The 27,820-nt window shown below is 36.5% G+C and overlaps 1 protein-coding gene across 5 annotated transcripts in view; it reads right to left on the reverse strand.

Moving 5' to 3' along the window:
• Window positions 1-27,820, reverse strand: part of FTO (FTO, alpha-ketoglutarate dependent dioxygenase) — a 169,569-nt gene that overhangs the window by 59,765 nt on the left and 81,984 nt on the right. For 4 of the 5 annotated variants that reach the window (XM_027646851.1, XM_027646848.1, XM_027646852.1 and 1 more), the window contains exon 8: window positions 7,772-7,896. In XM_027646851.1, coding sequence (XP_027502652.1) covers window positions 7,772-7,896 — 125 coding nt within the window. Of the gene's footprint in view, window positions 1-2,677; window positions 2,728-7,771; window positions 7,897-27,820 lie in introns of those variants that run through there. The other variant, XM_027646849.1, reaches the window with a different exon arrangement.

Raw genomic sequence — 27,820 nt, forward strand, 5'->3', positions numbered from 1 at the left:
CAGCATATGATTATCTGTGCACGCTTCTATAACTGCAATACAAGTAAACTGTGGAGCAATGACAGCCTCTTTCTGCCCACAGTCAGCCATGACACTCATTGGCTTATCACCACCTCACAACCACAGTCTAGACTGCTTAGAGCATTCTCAGCATCTTGCTCAATTTCTACATTCATTTAATTTTTGGCTGCTCCAAAAATGCCAGCAAGGGTACCTATTAGTGTCAGCTGTAGCAGTTGCTTTATGTGATATACACACCTGCCTAGTAGGGTTGGAGAACCGATGCATTTTGCATAGGCCATCAAACACAGATACCCAACGGGAATAATCTTTGGCACTACCTACCTGAACCATATTTAAACTGGTGACCTGAAAGCAAAAGGCTTTGTATTTCATTGCCAGTCCTTGGAGCCATCAAGTTCTATACATGTGGAAAAACTTTAATAACACAAGGCTGACAGCATTTAGGACTTAAGTCATGAACTTACATAAGCATCTGCTCATTAATGTTGCACCATGATCAGCACACACACCATTTGGCAAGGGAACCCCTTTATGTTACCCTCTGTTTTGTAAGTATTGGTAATGTACAGATTATTTAACACACCTCCAAATTAATGTCTAGTTTTAGACAAAGTTTTAGTTCATACTGTTTGCCAGTAGTTCAACGGACATGTTACATACCATGACATCAGCACATTTTGCTGAAGGCAGAGGGAAGTATGGATTGATATTGCACAAAATAAACCTCAGTTGGTAAAGAGAAATAAACCCATGATAATTTTGCATTCACTGGACCACTCACACTTTATCCCTAGTCTATAATACCAGATTTTTAGCTAATGTGGACAGTTACAGAGCACAGTACAACATGGAATTCTCCCAGCTTTTCTCCTTTCCCCCTGCCTCTGGGAGACACCATTCTCTCCTACAGGAAAGACGACAGCTGATGCTAATGCTACTTTTTGGTTCAACTGTCTGATGATGTGGCTAAACACTTTGTCTCCACAGATTATAAATTTGTCACCTCTGTGATCTAGTCAATCTCCAGTATCCTGCAGCCTTGAAATGCAATAATCTCAATTTCCAGCATGCAGGTGTCTCCCAGTGGTAGTGAGAAAATCATTGTCAAGGCAATGGAAAAAACAACACTAACTATCCTTCTTCTACTGCAATTATGTGAGCTTACATAAATAAGGAAATGTCACCCATGCTGACTTTAAAAGCCTGTCCAAGTAAAACCAAACATAAAAATAATAAATCATCAAAGGTTCTCTGATAGAGTGGGAAAATTCTTTATCTCATTTTTGAAACTTTAATTGCACTATAAATAAGGACTAATTTTGTGTCATTTGCCAGTTTTTGAAGTGCCATTGAATTATCTTTCAAAAAACCCATCTAGCACAACAAGAAGAAAAATCAAGAAATCAAAAAAGGAAAATGCCAAAGAACTTTGATTCAGTTGTTATTCAGGTATAGGATGATGCATCTCTGTGGTTTACAGAAGTGAACCATTAAAACTGAACTAAAAAGATAAAGTAAACTCTCAGAGTAAACAATCCCTACGAAGGGTCTTAATGAAAGAGTCTGACACAGACAAAAGCCAACCACAAAGCTGAAATTCTGCAACTTCTTTTAGACTGCCCCGTAATATAATTTGGTTTAGGTCCCAACACCAAATAACTTTTTTTTGCACCATATTTCCTGTGTATATAGTGACATCACAAGGTAAGAAGAAGCATTTTCTGTAAGCAGCCACAGCTTGTAAACAGATAGTCTTTTCAAGGGTAAAGGGTCAAGACAGTTTCAAAGGAGCAGCTAAACAGCAGCATTTAATCAAGCCGCATTTCCATTGTTCCGTAGAGTACTTGCACCTATTGATCCCAAGCTTGGCTGCTTCAATGACTCCTCCATACAAGGAACACAGGTGAAAGACAGAGGCAGAAAACAGGAAGGGTCACGAGAAGCAAAAGAAGTCTGGTAATAAGCAACTGGAGAGAAGTCAAAGGTCAAACAAGGCAGCTGATGTCTAAGCATAACTACAGCAGGAGACCTGACAACTTCATTGAAGCCGCAGTGTTTTTCTACATTCATTTGAAAGCTGCAAGGTTGGTTTTCAGTCTGTCTCAAAGCATCTTCTTGATTAACATACAGTACCCAGGATTACTAGCTAAGCCACAGTTTACTTTCTGCACACAGTCTAAGTACATTTACTTTCTGAAAACCTGTTTTAGGTTACATACTGGATGCTGAACAGTTTCATTTTCTTCTTTTAAGGAGCATATACACACATATAAAACATGAATATCAAAGAATCCAAATATATTTTTTTTTCCTCCCTGTGATTTCCAAAATGATGAATGAAAGTTTTGGTCTATGCTTGTTGCTAACTTGCTCAGTATCCATTTCCACTGACACACATTTTGTCCAGAGAGGACAACTATTAAAAAAAAAAACAACACAGCTGTATGTACTGAAATCCTTATTAATTTCAGAAACATGGATCCTGGATTCCACCATATGGAAAAAAAAAAAAAAAATCTGTCATTTGTATGTTACACAAAGAGACCACAAAAGTTTTAAACAACTCAAATACTTCCACTCACTCTCAGCCAAACTTTGATGCCTCTGCAGTTTGTCTGTTAAATTTTGGAACTAGTGTAGATCCCACTGCAGTAGTTTCTGAAGAGTTCACATTATTTCAATATACTTATCTTCTTTCCAGGCCTGTGAAAGGGTAAATTCAGTATTTATCAACCAGTCTTTCAACTGGTATTATCACATTTCATTTAAAAACTAGCATTCAGTGAGTTCCTCACAATACACAAAGTCTGAGAAAAAAGGAAAAAAAAAAAACCTCCAATTTTCCCAAAGCCCATGCTAACTTCTTAACCCATCACCTTTTCCTCTGTTACAGAGAAGACACAGTCCTTCTTTACATCAACATCACTTTCTCTTACTGGAGCTAAAAAGAGTAAAATCTACCTCAATTACCTTCTTAATTGCGATCTAAAATTCTGAGGTATAAAGAGGTTAGTCGTAAGAAAAAAAAAAACACAACTTTTTCTTCAAAACAGAAAATATATAAAATCCTCCTGTTTGTTTCTCATTTAACATGCATACTATTTTAGGATTCCACTCTAAGATTCTTCATTGTTCTCATAGAACAGAACAGCGCTATCACAGAGTAGGACTCAACTGTCACAGCAGGCACTTATAATTTAAATTCCTATATAAATATGCACACAAAAATCCAGATTTCACTGTTGAGAGCTGAGTACCTTAACAGTGTAACTGCTCACTGTAGTTAGAAAAAATAAATACATATCTTTACATTGTTATGTCAAAACTGTGAGATCTAAGAAGGGGTTTGACAAAGGCAAAAAACGCTGAGGAATTATAGCTCAAATCTGACTTGAAACCTGAAACTAATATGATTTGCTATGAGTAAGAGGTTCTTTCTTTCAGTGCTGTGCAAAGATGGAAGAATATAACAACTCTAGAAATATAGTGACCCAATCTACAAAATATTATGGGTTGTAGAATGACCTCATAAAAATAGATTTTTATTGTGTTATTTCAATGATGCAAGGTTATAAGTTATTGATTCTTACAAGATATAATCAATTAACACTTTTCTGCTGTTTATCTCACGAACCAGAAGAATTTTGTGTTTACTTTGGTACAAACTATTTATTGAACGTTTATTCTGTTTTCACTATGTCAATTTGTCGTTACACGATGATTTAGAGAGGTTAAGATTTCAGAATTTGGCTGAGTAGCAAAACTATGAAAATACAATGATCATAAATAATTTTATCAAACTTTCCATTCCATTATGTCCTTCTCCTACAGTTTATATTTTCCAATATGTGGTTGAATTTCCCCTAAGACAAATGGTACAATTTCACTGAGGAAAATAGCAAAATGGACATCAGAGTCTGTGTCATAATAAAATCATTTTGTACTAATAAAATTTTTCCATTTAAAAAAGACATATTTTAGGAATGGTTTAACCAACCATATTTTTTCCTAGCAGTCAATAACTTCAATGCAGCTAAACACTACTTTAAATTAATCTATTGTTGATTCATTGATGATAAATTAGTTTGGTAGAAAATATACATCTATGAAAAATACTGCATTTAATTGCTTAATTGGTTTTTGTTTTATGTCATCCAAGCATTAAAGACAATGTTATTATAACATGATACAAGTTCTATTAGGAGAGATAAGAACTACAATTCTATTTAACTACAGTCCAGTTCTCTCAGGCACTTACTGGTTGGGAAAAGTGCAACATCCTCTCTTGAAATTCAAGTACTTCTTTTTTTTTTTTTTTTTTGGCCAAACTGTTTCTTTATGATACAACCACTTTTCTGGTTCCAGTTAAAAAGTAAAATAAAAAATGGCAATAGCATCATCAATGGGGAAAAATATTAAGCCCTTTTCAAAAAATTAATCAGGTGCAGATATTGAACTGTACTTTTTCATCCTTTGTCTCACTTTTCAAATGATAATTTCTTCCACAGTCACCATTAAATCTTGATCTATTCCAGCTCTCTGTATGGGTCATTGATTCTAGATGTACCATGGTTATTTTTAAATGTTTCCCTTTCGTAGAGAAAAAGAGGGCTGTCTAGAGCCAGATGGGTAACTTCACACTTCATTTATCAAACCAAATGCATTAGACTCCACCCTCTCTTTCCCACTATTGCTGTTAAATTTCCATATAATTTGGTAGCAATTTTCATTATCATACAGTGACCCTAAAAAGTCTATACAGGTTTGCATGGTTAGTCCAAAATTCACAGCTGTTCCCTTCACCGTCTATTTGCTACAGTAGAATCCAAGGTTTCCCCTCACTTTATAAGGTGAACAGTGACCTTCTATAAGGAGAGGTCAAGAAGGGGTCAGTTCAAAGGGCTAGAGAAGCTCTTTAACAGCTATAACAACCTGTCCATCAGGCACTATCACGTAGTATAAACAAATCTGGGGCTTTAGAAACTCTGGACCGTTTCTGTTAACACTCAGAAGACATTCACTGAGTCCTACCTGAAGTATTTGGGATCGCTACCACTCAGAGAACAACTTGAATCCCTAAAAGACCAGTTCAGATAGTTGAGATACTGACATCTTTGCCTCAAAAGTATATGAAATGCTGAGCTGCAACACTAAGCACACTGCCATGAGTTTTGGACTGTGGAGCTGAAAAAAAATCTCAAGGAGTCATTTCAGTTCATTAACATGCAGAAACACTGGTACAACTTTAAGCACATAACACAAGGGCATGCTTTAACCATGTAGATACATATCAGAACAGTACATATGCCTTTCTCTGAGGAAGGCTAAATTTCTAAAAGTTCAATCAGTTTGTATTACCAGTTCTCAGCGTGTCATTTCAGGTGTTAATGACACAAATAAAGCACCAGAAAGAACAGAATGACTACAAAACTCTACAAAGACCAAATACACAGTAAAGTTTTCTTCCAGTTGCCCTCCCTTCATTGACCTAAATTTCTTGAAGTTGTACTGCTCATAATCTGCTCTCTAATGCACAATGTAAGGTAATTAGAGTCATCTGTATTTAACTTCCACAGGAAAAAAATTCTATTATCTAATCTAGCTGATCCCCTGATAGCCTGTTGAAAGTAAAATACTGTAACCTATTGCCTGCCCTTTGACAAGTGCTAATTATTTCCTGTCCAAGCACATTTTTCTCATGTAATTCCAAAGTACACAATAGACTGATCTCTAAAACATGAGCAGCCCTGCTTGTACCACGGCGGACGTTTTATAACTTTCACCACCGTGTGCTCGATGGCTACCACAGCCAGTGTTTCATTCCAGACATGGAGCAGGAGCTTTGATGAAGTAAAGTGAGGTGTATGGTAACAGCCTGTTTATGCAGCTCATATGGATGAGACTCTCAGATAGGTCACTGGAATGGGAAACATCAAATAGAAAGAAAAAGGATTATGGATATTTAATACTCAAAGGACACTTTCTTTCAGAACTTTCAAGGCACAATGCTCTTGAAATTTTCTTTCAGGTGTTTAGTTTTAAGAAGGCCTGCACTTCATCTGCTTGTGCCTCTCCCCACCCCCCAAAATTGTAGTGCTGCTCTGTCAGGGACGAGGTTACAGCTCCAACTGCAGCCCTGGCTCCAGCCTTGGAGCACTCCGAGCAGCCAGCAGAGGCCAGAAACACAGAAACCCACCTGATCTTTAAATTACCCCCAATTGCTATTATTTGTGATGACTTCATGTATTAGGGAATTATTGTTAAACTAAAGGAACACTAAACTGATATTTGACTCACTAGAAGCTTTCCCCTCTGGTTCACAACAAAGATGCACAGAATGTCCCAGAAAAGCCTTGAGTGATTTCCCCTGTCTCCAATGTGGCCAAAATGTTTGCATTATTTAGCAAGCACAGTGATGGAAGGCAAACTCCATCCCCCCCCCCCCCCCCAAAAAGAAACCTCAAACAACTAAAAACCTCCTTAAATTCCTCAAAAAAAAGGATAAAACCCACATGATAATATGGACAATATTTTACTCGGAGTTCTTAACTGAGTAATACACAAATAAATATTCCATACTCATAAGAACACAAACTTATAAAATGCAGCCTCTAATTTGCAAAATGATTACGTGTTATATGCTTATATTTTATCTAAAGCTTCTAAAATATTTCAAGTCCACTCACTGTAACTGTCTGGAACAGCAAAGACACTCAAGTGTCAGATCCAAAATCTACAGATTGCTTTTAAAAAGTTATCCCAGTTTTCAAGAACTACAACAAACCACAGAAGAGTTCCCTTAAATGGAATATTTAGTGCAGGTAAAAAATAATGCCAATTAAGGGTTAAATCTCATTTTAAAAAAATCTCATTTACAAATTCTGCATTAAAAATTACTTTTTAGTAAAAACTGTATTTAATTTTAAATAAGAACACCTGGTTTAAAAGAAAAGCTGTATATTTGGTAGAAAAGTTTCATAGACTGATAGATACTTAATGTAAATCATGAACAAGAAAATAGTAAGATTATGAAATGAGTATAAATCTAAAGCTTTTAGAAATAAATGTGGAAAAGGGTGACATCAACTCATTTAACAGCTAAAGAGAAAGACATAAGGTGGCATATGGTGGAAATTCTGCTTCTATTCACCTGTTTCTGAGCAAACCAAAAGTATGGTGTAGCTGTAGCTTCTGAAATGCATTCAGGCTACATTCCAGTAACAAACCTTTCCAAACAGAAACACAAACGTCTTTTTAAAATTGTTGACCTGATCTATTACCATGGCAATGAGTTCTATTAAGACCTACATATAATAAACCAGTCATAATATGAACTCCAGCAATACATACACTTATGCCAATCTCACCCAACAGAACCCAGTTAACACCAGTTGGATCCCACGGGAAAATGGCAGGATCACAAAGAAAGCAGCCAACCAGTGTGTCCATTTAGCATAGCATGCCAGCAAAGAGCATTGCTCATATTGTCAGCAATATATGGAAAACCTCAGGGCACTTGAGGTGGCACCAATCCTCAAATATATATATATATGTTGCCTCAAGCTATTATCAATAGCCTCCATTATGTGAGCACAGTAAGGGAGCAGTCTACCCCACAAAGTAACTCTGAAATCAGAAGCAGAGACACTGACTATTCCATTCAAGGAATTACTATTTGAACAATGAAAATTTTGAAATTTTTTTGAAAATGTCAGTTTGCAAGGGGATTTATAGGAGTGTTTCCCACCTTACTGTCCATTCTTTACGCAGCCTTTGTCGCTCCTTAAGGACTAGCAGGAAGCAGTTGATGGTTTCATTCCTTTGTTCCTCAATCTGTTGTTCTTTTCTAACTTCGGAGAGGACCAGACTTGTCTTAAAGAGAGGAAACACATAAAAATTATAATCTAGAAATAGGAAACAATGTGTAAAATTAATAAAAAGCCCATAAGCAAATAAGGACAGTAAATCAATAGCTTTTTTTATTACAGTTCCACTGCTGACAAATCAATACAGTAAATGATGGTTAGAAATGGCCACCATATATTTGGTATTTAATCAATATACATGGCATATAAGGTAAACCTTAAAATCTCATTGCCTTAAGTATCACGACAAGACATTGTGCATACTAGGCATCATTTTCTTGAGGCGTAGTTCCTTTCTTTTCTAAATATTATCTGGTATCAAATAATATTAGAAGAATTTTCTTCAATGCATTTGTTGGGAGATTTCACTCTCCCCATTTGCTCTTTGGTAAAGCTAATGAAAACACCTGTTTTTACTGTATCTTCTGAAAGGAATTTCTGATGATGTCCCCATGTTCTCTTTATCATTAAATATTTCAGTTAAACAAGTAGAAAAATATTTTCACGCATAGAATAAATTAAAACCTGCTAAAAATATACATATCTATAAATGCAATTTATTTAAGTCATCTGCACAGTATGATGACACACAGTCTCTGCAGACTGAAAGTTACTGGCCTTCCCAAATGTTGTGTTGACAATTAACATTGGTGTAACAGAAATGCAGATCTTCCTATCATCCTTCATCCAGCCAGCAAGCTAACTCTAAATCCATCACTCCATCTTTGCCTTCACTAACTCACCTACCACTTCCTTCCCTTCTTTCCCCTACACTTCCCAATCCCTGCCAACTTGGGAAGGACATGGCACGTGTTGATGCTTATACTACTGACCAGCCAGATGTCCACCAGTGCACATGTGCTGACTTGATGTGCAGCAGAGTCACCACGGCAGAGTCAATGCAACAGTCTCTTCCTCCAGGGAAGATATTGTCTTTTTCACCTTAACCAGCCACTGATATACACTTAACTGTTTTTGCTATTCTAACCTTCATTTACTTTGATATGTTTGCAGAACATGTATCTAAATGCTTTTGGGAAGGATGACAGAATAGACAGAATGCTTGCACAAACCTATTTTTTCCACAGTAAAGGAGGCAAAAAAAAAAAAGTTTCTAACCTGAAGAGCTGCATATGTGACTTTGAAAACACAACTCAAACATAACTAAGAGCTGCAATTCCTATTCCCAGCATAATCTCTCTTATAGGAACAATGTGACAAAAACACATGGCATATTGCCTCCTCCTCAAAATCACATACACGTTACATTCTGCCCTACCAAACTAAAATTCCTCTGGGGATTCTGTGAGAGAAATGATTGTTATCATCTTTAGTTTGTGAAAACAGGAAGATCTACCCTGGGTCTGAAAGGGTTTTTTTTTCCACGAGAAACAATAACATGCAGATTACACACTTCTTAAGCTACATAAAGTAGCAGTAGCATTACTACCACCTTGGTCATTCCATAAGACAAGCATGACAGGGTTCACAGAGACAGAAAATAATTTTATTGTACCAATGTCTGATGACAAAGAGCAAAAAGCATCTTTCTCCCCACCTCCCAGTTCTATCAGTTGGTCTACCAAAAGGCATTAGCCCATCATATGGGACTTACACATCAAAAAGAACATTTTCTTGTAAAAACTCAAAATGTTCAAAACTCTGTCTATACAGATCACATTCTTGACCTTGGTTTGACATTACAAAGCAAACAAAAAGCCAGAGAGCATTTTCAGATAAGGATTCCCTGACATGGGTTTCCCTTGCACTGACCTACAACATCTTTTCCACAAGCTCTAATATCCGCCAACTTCAACAATCCTGACCTTACAGCCTCACTTCCAGCAGCTGCACAGTTTAAAGCAGGATTTGATAGAGGACTTCAGCATGTGAAAACACACATGAGATGTACATTCTTTAATGAGTGTAAATTAACACTCCTTGTCATTCACAATAAATATATCTACTTAGGCTTTAACTTTTATATTTATCATGTACAAGTCTTGACACAGCACTACAGCTACAGTTTCTCTCTGTTATAGGATGACCAAACCACAGCCATACAGCTAGACCACAGCCCACCAAACTTCCCTTTCGGAATCCTTGGATGGCCACATTAATCACAACAGGACAGGGAAACCCACTGGTGACAGTGACGTGCCTACTTCTCTCCGAGACTGCAGTAAAGTCCCAAGTTTAAAGATGCTCTGCCTCCCAAAGCTGAAAGAATAGTTATTTGCAGGCAACAAACATCAAAATCCCCAACATAAGTGATTCACAAAGTGCAGAGCATGGAGAACTGATAGTTCCTAAAGAATTTTTAGTTAAAATCTAACAAAGAGAGGATGTTATTAGATTGTTATCAGTCAGGGATGGGTGATCACTTCTCCAAGTAGTCACAATCCCATAATGCTATTGCATGAATTCTGTGGAGCTGGTCAAATTGTAAATTTGGTTCCGAGTTCCATTACCTGAAGTCCCCTCCATCTACAGGAACATCGTAACTCTGCAAACTGAACTTAATTTTTACCGAGAGAAATTATATTGCTCCAGCCTTCTGTTAACACCCTTCATTTATGTGGTGATGTGCATAGTTCAAGTCAAATGCATAGTTTGACACTGACATCATAAACGCTTCTTTATTAAGCCCTGTGAGAACAGTTGCAGCTACCTGGAGAGTGAAATAGTATGGTTAAGCAACATACAACAACAATACATAGCCATTCAACTGATTTACTTGTTTTCTAGGAGTGTTGAGGGCAGTGAGGTTACCTGGAATGTGAGTGCAGGGCTTGATGTGTAGCTTTTATAGAGGCATTTCTTAATAACTTGCTATTCTTATAATCTCAATAAAAATCTCAAATTGTAACAAATAAAGTAGCATTCTGGGTAAAATAATATTAAAAAACATGTTCCTTTGAAAGGAACATGTTCCTTTCTTTTCCATGTAACTTGTTTGGGGATTTATTTTTAACAAGGGGATTTTATACCTTGACTGATAAAGGTCAAGGGTTCAAGAAACTCGGTCAAAGATGTTATCAGCTGGGAAAGCCATTTCCTCACATCAACACTGATAAAAATCCATCTGAAACCCGGCTGATACCACCCCTTCTCTAGAGAGCAGGAATGACCTTCTGAACATCACTATAGTTGCACATCCCATCAAAGAAAATCCGATCTTGTGTCTCAATTCTTTCAATGACAGATAATTGTCTGCAGAGGCCCCCTTTGCCCAATGCTGAGTGAAGCCTTCACATTTCTGAACTGGACTCAACACTGACTCAGTGTTTTTCAGCACACATGGGACTGCAGGACAGTAGAATAAATAAACAATGCAACCAGCCCTACAGCCTGTCTTATCTCATCCTTGTGTTCACAGAGATTCTTGAGGGTGGTAATGTTTACAAACTGTTGAAACTTTCTTTCTTCTGCTTCCTGAGCTGGCAAAAACATATCCTGGACAACTTAAGCAATGAGATTATGCAAACTGCTTATCACTTGTGGGAAGCAACTCCTTGTTTCATTGTTCAGCATATCATTTTAATAAGCAGTATTGTTAATATTTTCAGTAAATCTTACTCAATTCTCCTTATAGATCTATTAATGTATTTAAAGCCTTTCCTTGTAAATCCCAAATGGCATGGGTCTTAAAAACAAACACACAACCCACCTCTCAAAAAAGCCCAAGGGTATACAAACATATATCTTACATATATATATAAATATATATATATATATAAAAATATATATATATATATAAATAAAGTGTGTCAATCCAGCCTTCTACATTAAACATACTATCTAGGAAACTAAACTCTTTGACTTCCTCCTGGTACAGCAGTAGAACTAATCTAATGCTCTACTGACCTATCAGGCAGCAGCCATCAAAGCATCTTCTCTCATTATGTAAGAAAGGAAGGTACTAAGATTAGATTTTAAGAGACCAACACCCTATTACCTCTCATTCCCACTGACAAAATATATCAGTTAGATGGGACTGAATAGAAGCTGTTATAACCAAGTCTTTCTATTCACCCAGGAAATACACTCAAAATTAGATACCTAAAAAATTTAAACTAGGTTTTGTAACAGGATTACAGTAATATTTTTTTCTTAGATACACAGCAAAAGAAACTCTGTTTTAACATCCATAGGCCACTACCCTGCTGAACTGTGTGCATCCTGGGTGAATACTATGACATGCTCACACACATGCAAGTAAAAGCAACATCTAAACACTCCAAACCCCACACTGGTACATTTTCAATCTTCTAAAGCTAGATTTTTCCTTCCTTCAATACAGACCTCTTGAGGAGCCAGACTTAAGGTTAAAAACACTGTATAGCTGGAGACATGAAGCCTAGTGTTCTGTCAAACAAATTAGCCTTCAGTCTGAACTAAAGTGGCACTTGGGACAGTTTGCCTCTTGGTTCTACTTTATTGGGTCAACAAATCAGATTTTTCACTCTTAGATTTAATTTACTCACCACCAGTTTGAACAGGATAAGCTTCTGAATCTTTACCAACCACTCCTACTTTAACATAGCAGTTATCTCTAAAAAATCAATAACTAATACAGAAAGGAAAAACATAAGAGTAAAATCTGTAAGCAGAGATGAAATGTTGTTCTGTATCTTCCCTGTTATTTTTGTCATTTTATTTTGCTTTCAGTGCAAAAAGTATCCTGATGAAATTCTACAAAACTAGAACATGGTGCCTTTTAAAGGGGTGGAGGAAAAGAAGCTGAAATCTATTAAGCCATGTTAATTTAACATGTTGTAATTCCTCCATAATAAAAAAAGCTAGTAATTGCTTACAAAACATTGCTCATTTCTTCTTTACTTTTAAAATACAATCAAATGCACTCATTTTCATTGATATGATGGAAACAGCCAGTATGGTTTAAGTTATCACCCAGTAATTTGGGCACATTAAACCCAATTCTCTGCCTTTTGTTTATTAATCCACTATGCCAGATATCACAGCTTCACTCAGCAACCCGCATGTTTTGGATGATATTGAAAAATGACTCATGTTTGTCAAAGAAAAGTTTTTTTAAAAAAAAAAAAGGTAAAGAGGAAAAAAGTGTTGTTTATAGAAGCCAGCTGCTCTGGCTTCGGCGCCAGCAGCTCCTCATCCTGCTATTTTACGCTCGCAACCCCCACTGCCCCCACTGGCACAGGTACAACTAAATGTTGACTTCAATGCTTCAGAGAGCACTCAACTGATTCTGTACATGATTAATTGCCAAAGACATGGTTGACCATATGGAACAGAGAAAGCATCAAGTAATTCATACTTCTGTATATGATCATTTGGCCCCTGTTGTTTTAATGTACAGGAAAGAGCTAGTATAGCACAGACCTGGTGTCTTGCCCTTGACAGCCCATTAAGAAATCTCAAAGCACCTAGTTGAAGTTATGCTGTTGGCTTTTCAATAGCAGCCTAATAAAACAGAAGCAAAGCTTTCCAACTAGTCTTAAATCTTTCACATACAGTACATTAACCACTGCTGCTAAAACAACTGGTTTCTTATGATAGGAAATGGGATTTGATTTCTAGCCTCTGCATACTTACTGAAAGCCTTTTTCTGACCTTTGGAGGGTTTACAAAATCATTGTTCGTTTTTCCTGCCATTTTCCCGGTTTCTTGCCATGGTGATCCTAATAGATTTGTTTAAGGTTCAGTACATTCTACTCTTACTAGCTGTTATATGCAAACTGTACAATGAAGGTAGGCCCATGGGAGCTGAAAGGAAAGAAATTATTATTAACTATTTTCTTTCTGAGAGTCAGAGAAGTCACTAAAACATCTAAAACATAATTTACTTTTAAGGAGCCTATAAAACAAAACAAAATTCCTCAAAAGAAGCAATATACTAGTGTGTGCTTCCTCGTATCAGACTGGAGACGAATCATCAAATTTCATTTGAAAAGGAAAAGACAATTTATTTTACATCTGTAGTATTCTCAAGGATTTCTGACACAGACCTCAAGTAAAGAAAAGAGTGCAGACTTGGAATATATGTCAGTATCATTAACTGCTTTATATTAGTTTTATCTACCGTTAGCATCTTTCCAGTCATACACAGTCAAAGAAAAACATTTAAATAATGTTACCCTGTCAAAGCTCTTAAGATGACACTGCTAAAAAGTTAATCCCCATCCTCACAGATCTTCTGGCAGTTTTGACATATGTTGGCAAGGATGTATTTGCTGGCACCTTCCATTAGAAAATATTTACACAGAGTTTTCTTGTCTGAGGATTTTCTAGTTGACTAAATGATCCTCATGGTCTGAAGGGCCTTATGTGGGATATTATAATCATTGGACATTCATCAGTGGTAATTTCCCAGGCTGCTGAAAATTCAGCTAACACTATCAGTACTCCAACAAAACACATGAATAATCCACAAGCCAACTTGAAACTCCCTACTGTTCTGGTTATTGATTGAGAACTTCCAATGCAAACCCAGATTTTAAAGTCAAATATTATGTCTATTTTAAATAAAATATAAAGGATTAGAAAATTTTATGAAAGACGTGTAATTTTTGTAGGGTAAAAGGAATGACAACTCAAGTTGCTGATGTGAAACCATTGCCACAAAGAATATACATTCTCTCCTAGTATTATATTCAATGGTGCACATCAAAACTAAACAAGTACATAACCCAATTATAAAGCAGAATGCTTAAAGTCAGACATATGTTTAAGCTCTATATACAAGTCTACATGCATTAAAATGTTGGCAGCCCTGCCTCCCTTTGAGGTATTCACTGCTGACAGCAAAGGATGAATACCTGACTTGATAGATGAGTAGTTTGACCTAGAAAAACCTACAGTGAGTAGATCACTTGGACTTTTTCAGAGAAACTGTAGTCTTGTCTGCACTAGAAAGTTGTACCATTTATCTATACCTGTGGAGCTAAAGCAGTACATTTTCTAGTTTTATGAGTTTAAAGGTCATAAATTAAACCAGGTAGAGTTGACTTGGAAATAACCATTACTTTATGCCTGTATAAGTGTATTTCTACTTGGGTCTTGAACCATATATTTAGGAAAAAGCAATCCAAACAGAAGTAATGACCAAGTAATTTTTGGTTACTCTGGCATGCCACAACTGAACGAATTTCCAATTGAGAAAAAAATTGGAAATTTTTGGAAATCATCCTTTTTACTGGATGATTCACTGTAGTTATGATGGGTGTCTGTAAGATATTCAATACCTATTTACAAAGTAAAAAAATGTATAAAGATCAACACTTTCCAAGTATTTTTGCTGCACTAACTGGTTTGGCAATGTTCTAAAGGTGAAGTATAACCCATCTCACCATGAAAGAGCAACCAAACCACTCAAGATATTTGGCATAAGAGTGGCTTAGCGTCTTCAGATGTATGGGTGAGTGAAAGGTTACCCTTCAGCCACATTCTCCCAGAGCATGGCCCCTCCACCTCTGAATCATCAATAGCACAAAGAATGAGGCAGGCCTACCATGCATAGTGGATTATATGAAGTGTAAAACATTGTGGGGAAAAAGCTTTTGAAAGAAGTCAGGAAAAAGAAATCACGCTTGCAAGAAGATCCAGCTGACAGGCCAGTCCCTAACAAGTGAATATGTTTGAAAACATTGTGAATGCAAGAAAAGAACATGCCTTTTGTTTCCAAACCTACAGTGTCTTTAGCCCAACTGTTGCCTGCATGGCTGAACATATGTTTTCTGAGCAAGAACTGAAGCAGAAAGTGCTCTTTGTTATAATTCACTCCTTTGTATACACCTCCCTTTTTCCATTTTGGTCACATGCAAACAGTAGTTACGCCGAACACTTAAGTTCTGAAGGACTGCACAGCAGTGCATGCTTCAGTGATTATTTACTATTGCTGAAATCAGTTGAGCTAAGATGCACTACAAGACTCACTTGGCTAATCTGCACTCTGGACAGCTTATATTTTGCAATGCTGAATCATGCAAAGCACAACCTGCACATGCTTGCTCAGCCAGTAGTCTGAATTTCATCAGCAACAAATATGTGTAGTTCTCATAAGCACTGAAGAACCACACAACAAATGGTTTTATGCGTTCAGAAGAACCCAAAAGAGTACCCTATAATTTTCTTAGCATCCCAAAACTAACATCATCACCTACTTTGAATAATTTAGGGTGGGGTAGAGAGGAGAGGAAAAAATGATGGACTTCAAAGCCAGAAGTAGGTAATCGCACCTCACAAACACTGAAATGAACTGAAGTTCAAATTAAATACTCAAATAATTTTACTAATTCTAATGAAATAATTCTACACATAAGCAAGGCATTGCCTTGATTCATCTAATTTATACTGAAGCCCTAACACTAAGCTACATACAAGCTCCTCTTAAAATATTTACAGATGAAAATTTGGACCAAAATCTCCAAACTAGACCCCTGGCCCTTGTAGCATTCAAAATACAAACTGGAATCACTAAAATTAACATTATTCTCACAAAAACAAGTCATCCACAAACTATGAAGAAAGATGGAAAACAGTGAGTGCTAGATTCTGAATTCATTATTGCATTTTTATTTGTGACTACCTTCAGTGTTTAATTACATGTCATGTTACTGATTTCCTTGAATAGCACATCTCAGTATCTATTTAGTATGGAAAAGCCTAAATACCAATGTTTTCCTCCCATCATTGAAGCCACTACCTGTTGCCATCAAGCTACTTACTGCCTTAGCCATAGCTTCCTAACACAGTGTGTACTAAAATATAGTTGTGCAGAAGTTTAGGGTGTCATTAGTTTGACTGAAATCATTTAAAACACAGAAAGCCACGTTACAGAATGGGTTAAACGCTGCAGAATGAAGAAGCTGGAAGCCACAATCAAATGAAGCAGCAAGCCACATGTCCAGAAGTGCCTGTGGGCATGCTTTGTCTAAGACACATGCCATAGCAGAATAGCAATTTAGTACATATGCAAGATAACCACATACAGCTGAATCGTATCTTCGAATGACATAAGGGTTTCAATGCCTTTATCATCCTCACAGCACTAAATGCACTGGGTCTGTGGATATCCCTGTGAGAATGGGATTCTCACCATGTTGTTTCAGAAATGAAGTTTTGTCACACTTGGCTCAAGTAACAGCTTCATTACCCCCAGTGACACCATGGCACACCGTTGTGAAGATTTAAAATTCATAATCATGTAAGTGCAGTAGTGATACAAGCTGTCATGGCCAAAGGGACAGAAAGAAAATTTAGAGCACACTGCTGGGAAGAGCATAGGAAATAAAACCAAAATAGAACCTCCTACACTATATGTACTTAATGTATGGGGAATATGACATTGACAAGCAGCAAGGAGAGCACCACCAGATATTGTTATTAGTTCATTATGACAACAGCATTTAGAAATACACTTTTCTAGAAGCTGTGGATCCTTGTTTCTCAACTGAAAACTAGGCTGATTTCAGTGCCTTATCCTCCTCCAGTTTTGCTACAGTATATTTTACATAAAACCATGTGCTAGGCACTTCACATATAGGCCATGCAAATGGTGATGACATGACATTGAGGGTGTGCAGTGTAAAATGTACAACCTGATGGAATGTACTAGAAAATTTAAAAAATGGAGGCATTGACAAAGGAGAAATACAGAAAGGTCTACTGATTAACTCACATCAAACAGTTGCCCAAAACAGTTGGGCATGATGTATACCATCACTGTTTTGGATTCAGTCCTTCCAGTAAATATGGATTCCTCCTGGAAGAGCAGGCAACTATGTAGTCTTAATTCTCTTGCATTCAGAGCACATTTAGGAATAAAGTTTTGCACATGTCATTCTGACTTATTAGAGCATAATGATACATAATCCTGTAATATATGTACATGCCACCTATATATGGACACTAATTTTCCATTATAAGTGATGAAGGGGAGTATGTCTTACTATATCTTACTAGTACATAAAGGCAACACAAATCTTATAAGAAAAAAAGACAATTACAAAATTAGTTCAGTAGTTCAGGTACACCTACAATGCTAAATAAGCAATGCTTCACTATAGTTAATGTCTGATCAAACTTACCATCCTGTAAGGCTCAAGAGAAGCCTACAACTTTTTCCAGAACAAAAAAAAAACCAAACAAACAAACAAAAATTAAACAAACAAACAAACAAAACAAATCACAAATCACAGCTCCTCCTAAATTAAAGGAAATTAAAACTCTGCCTAATCTTTTATGTGTATGCCCATATTTGCTGTATACAGACACACACACCAGGGTACAACACAGACAGTACACCTGCAGTCACTGTTTTGTCACATCCCACTTAACTGCAGCATGGACTCATGGAGCTGGAGCATTAACACACAGTACACTCAGGTAGACCTCCATCCCTTCTAAGGACAGGTCACTTCCACAGAGGTTCTCATCCTCTAGAGACACTCAGCTGCCAACTTCCATCACGCCAAGCACTCAGTAACATTTTCTTTCCTATTTCTTTTTCTTCTGAATGCAATATATCAGTAAAACCTACCCTTTATAAGGCAGTTAATGCCAGCTATAGGCAGCTATTGATTATTCTGCTAGAGTTGTGTCCCAGTAAAACACCATGCTACAACATTGAAGAAGTATTTAAAGATTGAATGTCCAACTATTTGCAAATTTCACTAGATCAAAAAATATTACATAGAAAATTTTCATTAATGTCACAACATTCAGTCAGGGAAAATAAACTTTCATCATATGATTCATGTGCCTAACAAAGAAAACAAACAGTGTGATCATCAGATCACTGTGAACATACACACATTGATTACTCTCTGAAGGAAAAGTCGTGTGCTGAGCATTTTGGCTACTCAGCAGAGATGACACTTGCATGATGTGCTCACAAATTAAGACAATGCAATTTGGAAAACAGACAACACTGTTACCCTGTGGCATCCCATAACAATGCATTCTGTTACCCTGCACCACGACAATCACAGCTGCTGCCTCACCAGTCATTACCACGTCCTTCTACAGCCATGTGAAACAAGATATGGGTTCTCAAGTTCAGCTGCAAAGTCCAACTTAAGAGAGAGGTCAAAGGTGGCTGACTAATCACCTCTGCACTCTTCCAGAAGGAACTTTTAATCCACTAGTAAAAAAGCAATGTCAAGGATGTATTAACACAAACTGGCTGAGCATCCTTAAAAGACACAAAGTGAGTACACGCCACAGTGGAGATGTTCTCCACTAACCTGAAAAGCTTTTGGATCTCCTGGGTTGCTGAAGAAATGAAAAAGAGCAGTTTATGGAGAAAGGTCTGACCTGTGTTCTCTCATACAAAAACTTCTACCCTTAAAGATACATCATGACAAGCCATGCTAGGGCTCTAAATCTCCAGTTAATGTTACTGTCTACCTACTTCACTTTCTGCTTTACCATGACACTACAGGGCAAATCACACTTCACAGCAGAGTCCACATGTAAGAGGTACATTCTATTTGAACAATCATTCAAACTATCAATGTTGTATATATAAATATTTTTCTTCTTAAAGAGGAAAACATGCCATTTGATAAAAACCTGGTGTCTCTCTTCAGCATTTGAATTCTGGAGTTTCTGTTCTTTATTTTTTTTCCCTTTTCAACTTTTTGTTTAGGATATCACTGTGCAATCTTTTTACATATATCAAATCAATTTTCAGGGATAACTACATTCATTTAGGAAAAAAATATCTAAAACATTTTCACTAGAACACAGACTGCCTTCTAATAATATTTGATATTTTTTGACATTGATAATAACTCTCTTTTCAAGACTTGTATTTGTTGTATGCTCATTTAACAGTCTTAAACGCTCTACATTTTGTTGTTTCACAAAAAAGTTTCTTAAATGTTTATCAACAGAACTGCTTCCCGATTAAACTACCACAAATGTTCCTGAGTATTAAATAATCTTCTTTCAAGGATGGCAGATTTCATCCGGTTTACAACTAGTTGAATCAGTTATTCTCATACTGGAGAGAACACTACAAATGGTAAGTTGTTCTTACCAGAAATGAAGTGCAAGAAAATTAAAACCCAAGACATAACTAAGAGCTATTATGAGGAAAAAGAGTATTTTGATAAGCATCTGTGAAAATACGTTGCCACAACATTTCTGTCTTAAAACAGAGGAACAAAATACAGTAAACTTAAATTCATACTGAAGAGTTTTCATCTTGGGAAAGTCTCTATTTTTGTCTCAACTGCAAGCCAGAAAACACAACCCAATTTTCCACCTTGATTAACAAAGTTTGAAAATCAACAAAGTACTATTTCTACTAAGATGCAACTTGCTGTATTCAAAATGATGTTTTGCTTTTATAATCATGCATTACTGCATCTTCTAGACATAATCCTTTCTCCTTGCCTTGTTCATTCAGTGTTTATACTCTCAGTACCCACACAGAAACTCTTCATACAACCCCGTTGGATCAAATTCATCTCATTGGATGGATCACAACCACATGTATCTACTGTTCCATGTACTGGTATAAGTCTGTGAGTCTCGAAACAAGACATGAATCAAATTTTATTTACGGTCCAAATTTATCACCAAATATGGAAAAAAAGCAAACAACCTGGAACTGAGATATCCCCCCAAAAAAGAGCATGACTTCAACTTTTTTAGCCTACAAAACCAACTACAAATGTCAGCCACAGAATACCATCAACACTGGGTTTGAAATCATCTAAAGTCTTGGGACTCAGGGCCAATTCTGGATAACCAAAACAACTCGTAAGATTTCAATATCATTCTTTCTCCGTACATCAGTGACTATAGGCAGAAAAACATAAGACTTACCTAAAACTTCTAAAACCATTTTAAAAGTCTATACTTTGCTAATTTTTAAACTGATTGAAAGCACTGAGCATAATAATTTAATCTGACATTTTTAGAAAGTCTCAATTTTAAACCTCTTTATCAACACAGAAACAGCAAATGGAAAATTTTTACATAAAGGGGGTTTGGGTGGAAAAGAGCAGCTCCAGCTTTGTTTACTACTTTTAAGATATCAAGAATAGAAAGAGGAAAAGCTTCTTCGTTTTGTATTATTTGAGGTGAATCCATTAGCTCAATTAAAAAAAAAAAAAAGAGAAAGAAAAAAGTATCATAGGTCAAAAGAACAAAATGACACACAAAAATCCATTGCCAAACTGGCTGTCGGTTGGATGCACAAGAGTAATGCTAAACAACTGTGGTATGGAGACAAAATATGCTTTCTTTAAGACACTTTTACAATAAGTTATTTAAGCCTTGTGAACAGCCTTGCCTTGCACCCACCCCTCACACATTAATGAAAACAAAGGGGGCCCATTTACATTGTAACCCCGTAGTGGGGTTAAGCATGTGACCTTAAAGTATGGTGCTCTTGTGCTCAGTGGAAAGGTTCTTGACAATATAAACAAGAATTACTGCTGTTAGAGAAAGGGAAGACAATTAAAAACAATCTAGGATGCATGTTGTACAGCTGTTCAAGTTTCAGCTACGTCTGACCTCTAAAGATGCTACGGGTTTTACTCCAGAAATTTAAGCCATTTTAGTCTTATTAAAATAATCCTTCAACAAAAACGGAATTCATATGACAAACATGAGGTTTTATATGAGTAACACAATGAAAATTTTGCGTTGCTGCCATCACTGCAGTTAAAAAGAAGTTGTGGTCTGCACATCTCTTTCCAATACTTAAGCTCACCAACAGCTGAGCAAAAAAGAAACCTCTATGAAGAATGCTACAAAAACTCTCTGAGAAAAAAAAAAAGCACTGTTCTTGAAACAAATGAGACTTTGACAGGTCAAATCACAGTCAAATCTGTTTGACAGACCTTTGTACCCAGGCAAAAAAAAACCAAAAACAAAACACAGAACGGGGTGATTTCAGCAAAACTCTGCAGGCACAGTGGCCCAAAAATAGATCAAATTGCAGGACCAAGTAGCCACAACATTTTTTTAAGCTTAATTTTGGATACCATTGATTCCAAATGCAATAAAGACAGACTGCAATTACGGTCAGCAGTTTCTTTATACACACCTAAAAATTTTCTAATAACCGAGAAAATACTTAAATTTTAAAGAGAAAATTATAGAACAATCTTTTTTTTTTCCCATCAGCCACTAAAACTATAATTGACCTAATATTGTCCTTAAAAAATAAGGTTACAGAAGAAAAACTTCTGAGAAAAAAAAACAAAACATCTTGGTTAAGTTTCATAAAACCACAATTTTCCTGCCTGTTTGATCTTTGTACAGTCAGCATAAGCCACTGAAACTCCTCCACAAATGAAAGGCATTCATGGGAAGCCATCAGAAAGCATTGCTGGTCCTCTGGGACCCAGGACAATAAAAGACAAGTTTGTGCCTGCCACGTGGGCCTACGATTCAGCTTAAATGAACAAACCATTGCAATATCCTTCAGCTTTGTGAAAGCGATACTTCCTAGTTTTTTGGAAGAAAGGAAGTCATATATAAACAGAACAAAGGGAAGAGGCAACACAAGTAGAGCCTCTCATAATAAATATTACAGTGAAAGTTTTGCTCATCAAACCAAAATTAAAAACATATTTTAATCTCCCAAGTTTTATGCTTTTGATGTATGATGAAGAGGAAAGCTTATACATTTTGTAAGATTTACAACATTTCTAGTGGGAATAGCTTCGTATTTCAGTTTTCTCCCTGTTTCTAAAATTGAGAATGTATGGGGTTGATTCTATCCCTTAATGCTGTGTCATATCAAACACTACTTTAGAGAACATAAGTTAGGATGTCCTTTGGACATCTTTTCCCCCACAAATAGCCTAGTTTTCCACTGAACAAAGCACTACAAAATCACTACAGTAGTGTAATGGTAACCTATGTAACTACAAAATACTTCTTAAAATGCCAGCTTTTCTAGACCACAGAAAAGTTCAAACATTTGCACTAAACTCCATAACACAGAGAACCACTAAACTGCATTTCCTTGTGGTGCTAAAATTAGGAAAGGTTATATAGCTTCAGTAGAAAGAGTAGTAATTTATTATCTGTAATTTCACCACTACATGCCCACAACAGCCTGATATAACACACGAAGCATTAATTTTCAGAATTACTACACACAAAGCATAAACCTTACGCATCAGAGCTCCCTTTATAACATCTTCTGTTGAGTTCTTCACGATTTTCTTGACCTCCCATACAACCTTTCTGGGTAGCTTTTCTTGTTCTCTCTTGATGTAGCACCAACTGCTATGACAAAAGGACCTGCTCTTAAAAATCACATTTTCTTGCTGTAACACAGCTGCTCACTTCCACAACCTTACATGAGGGTAAAGCCAAAAACACCAATGGTCCCTCCAGCTGGTGTGAGGCAAAATAGCTGAAAGTCTCACTGTAAGTAACAAGGAAAGTGGCTAAGCCTCTGTCCCGTTTTGTATGTTGTACAACACACTTGCTTTTTGCTTTGGTTTTATCTACCAGCCATTAACTTTGTGGGACATCATCAGAAAATTTCAAGTATAGTTTCACGAGCACAGAAGTCAGAAGAGCAAAGGTGAAAGTTGCTAGAACTGACATTTTGAACAACTATTACCATGAAGATAATTGTACTGTGTATTGGTAGACTTAGGTTAACAACACTGAAGACCTGTTGATTTCAGAGGACTATGAAACTAATACAAAACAGTGGATAAGTGAAGAAACTCTAGTCAGTAGAGAGGTGTGCGGTTTAGGAGATAGGAAGGAGGAAAAGGTGAGGAGGTGACAAAATTTTTCCACAGCTGTGGCAGCCCCTGAGAGCTGACAAAGGCTCTCCTCTGTGTCATTTCAAAAGGTACATGGACCACACAGCTATCTTTCCAGAAGTCAAATCCTTCCCATGTCTTTCCCAGCACACTCAATCAGTCCATTTGATTCCAAAGATATTTATGAGAGGTGCAGAAAATTGACCAGAGACTGTAAATTGCAGGTAAAGGAAAAAAGGAGAAGGCAGAGATTTCAGGGACAGCAAGAACCTATCACAGCAGATTGCCTTTCATAAGGAAAATAAGTGAAATGGTGTAAGAGAAGGAAGTGTTATAGTACCAGAAAACTAATATAGATTTTAACTTAAGAACAGTCAAGAAGATATTATTCCAGAACTATTAGAAAAATTACAATAAAATTATAATAAGTGCTAAAGCTGGAATTACACTGAAGAAACTTCAAGGAGCCTGACAGGGAAGACAGGTGTCTTGTCAATAAATACTGTGCCAGAAGAAGGTTCAGGAACAAGTTCTGAAGTCATTTGCCCAAAGCAAATAGCAAGCAAATGAAAGTGTGAGGAATAATAGGATTCTTGTCTCCTACTCTCCATTTCCCTTCATGTTGCCATATGGTATCCATATCTGTGAGGATAAGCAGTACTTTGTACCCTGGTGTTTCAGTTTTCATGACACTTTACAAGTCTCATTGCTCATTTCACCACTTTCCACTAGCTACTCCTTAATGACACCCAGCCATTGCTTCCTTTGCTTTCCCATAAAAACAACATACTCAGGAAATAATGAATGTATATTTGTCTCTTTCAAGTAACTGCAGCTCCGTTTTAACCATTTACTTTGCAATAAACTTTTTAAAGAGAACTTTTTTATTCCCCCACAAAAAAAAAAAAAAAAAAAAAAAACCAAAAAAAAACCTGTCTGTATATCTTAAGGGTCACAAGATACAAATTTAAAAAAAATATACAAATAACATACGATAGCCTCACTTCTAAGCTACAACCTACATTAATTCTCCCACCTTGCCAAAAAAAGAAAAAAAATAAATCACAATGGATGCAGCAACTGAGCACTCCATAGCTCATTTTGACTCTTCAGCCCAAATAGAAATACCCAGGGACTGGTATAGTTCACAAAAAAGACTATCAAATTGCTTCCAATGGCGAGTTGCTACAAAGTATACTTTGCTAGATGGAGTTACTTAAGAAGTTGCTGTGGAAACAAGAAAGAATTGGTTCAGAGAGGAGGGATGTGAGCTTATTAACAGCAGCATGTTCAAGTGCTCCAAGCCTCAACCAACAGAGCTCCCTGAAAAGGCAGAGCTGTTCTGTCTCCTCTGACAAGCACAAACAAGGGACTCAAACCACTTGTCCAGACCGAGAGGGTTTGGTGAAGGTACAGGCAGAACCCAAGGAGATGCCAGAAGGGACAATGAATCCTCCAGAACTGCAGAAGTCAGGACTGTGCCTCAGAAAACAAGTAAAACAGCGATGAACATGACTAAGAGTTACCTTTTGGCAGGGTACTGTCTCTCATTCTTTCTTGGTGCTTAACTTGCTACACAGTCTCTATGAGAAAATTCTGCATTTTTCTGCATTATAATGGCCTCTGAAGCAGGTATCAAAACTTATGTTTAAGAAACAGAATTGTCTGCAGATGATTCAATATTTTAAGATACTTTAAGGTAGGATAAGGCAAAGTTTTGAAAAATAGAGCACTGCTCATAATAAATTAGGAGAAAGAAAAGTCCTGGGAAATAGGAAATCTTGCACCTCTCCCAAAGCCCAAATTTTCACAGAATTTTAAAATCTATTCCATTCACAGAGCATTGCAACTCTCTGGAAACTATCTTAAAGGCTAATTTTTCCCTGTGGTGAGAAAAGTGTTTGCAAAGTGTGCTACAAAATGGTCTAAGAATAATATTCTAAATTTTTCACCTTTATATGATAAACCTGAACACTAAGAACACATACAGAAATCCAAGTTAGAGGGTTTTTTTTTTTTTGACAATACAATAAAATTAATATAGCAAAGGGAAAAGATTAATCACTGTTCATAAGAATTCATTCACCCAGGGAATTTTTTCATCTGTCCTCTACTTAGCTAGACAGAAAATAGATTTTGCTGGCTATGTTTAATTTCCACAGCTGTCATTGTGATCTAAAACATTTATATTGGAGCAATCACATTTATCCTCAGGAAACTAGAACTGGAGTACCAGTTCAAACACTGTACAGGCTATCTGCTATCTTCTGACCCCAGTGGTGTCTTAGATTTAGAAGCCATACTGTGCAAATAAGCAGTAAGATGTTTTTTGATTAAAATATATTTGAAAAATGCAATTAATCAGCAAAAATGCAATGAAACAGCATAAGTTGACATGGTTTATATATGCTTATTGACTGGGTCAGTAATGTAAGGCAAAACGAAATACGACAGTAAAATGGAAACAGGATACAAATACTTAATATTTTTGAGGTACATCTCCAAGCTTATTTTAAGTAGCATACTTTGAATGTCTAGTAATGAATTTAGTTGTATAACTTCTGATTATGGGAAGAGTCACCAAAAAAGAGCATCATAAGTAACCGGTTCATAGCACTACTTATGAGTCACCTTATTTACTTAAGTTCCATCATGCAAACTTTCAAATGGTTGTTTTGAAAAAAGTATTACAGCACTTCTGCAAATATTCATGGTTCAACCCAAGAAAATAAATAGTTGTTTGTGACAAATATAAGAATAATCAAGGAGATTTCAGCATACTTTGAAACAGGACTAATGTAATATATATTTGTACAGAAGATATCCCTCAATATAAAAACTGCGAAGTTTTTATGGTTATACCAGCCAAATCAGCAAACAACTTGTTCCATCTTTCCTGAAGCAAATCTTAGTTACCAAGTTGGATCTTAATATTCTCATTAAAAGCATTAATAATTATATGCTCAAACTACACCTTCAGTTTTATGTTCTTTCAGTCATATGTTCTTTTAGTCTTTCTTGCTATCCCCCAGTTTATTTCCTTCACCACTGCTTTTTTTTTTTTAGTTCGTAGTACTAAAAATGGATTTACACAAAACCAATAACAACTTTTCCTAAAAAATGTATTCTGGTTTTAATCAGGCAGTTCATCACTTAGAATTTCACATATACACACTGCAAACTTTCAGGTTGAATGTTTTGCTACTGTTAAGGCCATAATATAACAACTCCTTCAAGAAAGCTGATTCAGAAATACGTTAGAAGACAAAAAACTATTTTGACATATAAAGTGAAATTCTACATTCACACAGAAGTCACATTTTTAACTAGTTTGCATCACTTTATATTAGTAGTTTACATATTTAATATTCCCAGAGCCAGACCTTATTAAATGCTGCAGTCAACAAGTTTAACAGATGAAAATTCAGATCGTCATATTAATACCTTTAGTTCTTTTAATCCACGAATGCAAATCTGTCCAATGTCCCTCGCCCTTCCAAAATTCTTTATACTTCCATTATATTTATTCCCATTCCTCTCTGTTTTTAACCCTTCTCTCTATTTGCCATACTATCTGTCTTCTTACAATTGCTTCCTTTCCCTGTTATTCCCTCTTTTCTGCAACTTATTTCCTCGCAATTTCTTGCACTGCTCACAAAATCGCTTTGGCCTTTAATTATCCCTCCTACTGAACTCCTTCAAATGCTTTCATACATTTTGTGGTGCCAGACTACTCACAGTCTCTCTGTGGAAGCAGAAAAAAACCCATATTTCTAAGAGTAAATGAAACTATTAAAATATAAGTGAAACACTGAAGGAACAAAGAAAGAAGGAACAGAGCCAGCGTAGTGCTCAGTATTTGTAAAAGAGAGTTAACCACAGGCCAGCAGCTGAATGGCAGTCAGCAGTTAAACAATCTTAAACAGAAAAATCATGTAGGAAGCCACAGTGCAGTATGCAGCGTTCCCCCTGGAGCACGTACAACCAAAAAGTCTCCCGAAAATTTTAGCACGTCTGCTTTTTATCCCGCAACATAGGGACTAATCGCCCTCAGTGCCTGAGCTGGATTCCTCGCATGCTGGAGCAGAACAAATACTGCTTTTTCACCTATCCGTCACACAAACATGAAGGATTATGACAAAAGCAAACCAGCACTAATCTTAGCACCTCACCGAGTTCAGAGCAAAACACCAGAGA

This window comes from Corapipo altera, unplaced genomic scaffold (assembly GCF_003945725.1).
Source record: "Corapipo altera isolate COAL_440 unplaced genomic scaffold, ASM394572v1 62, whole genome shotgun sequence".
Lineage (NCBI taxonomy): Eukaryota > Metazoa > Chordata > Aves > Passeriformes > Pipridae > Corapipo > Corapipo altera.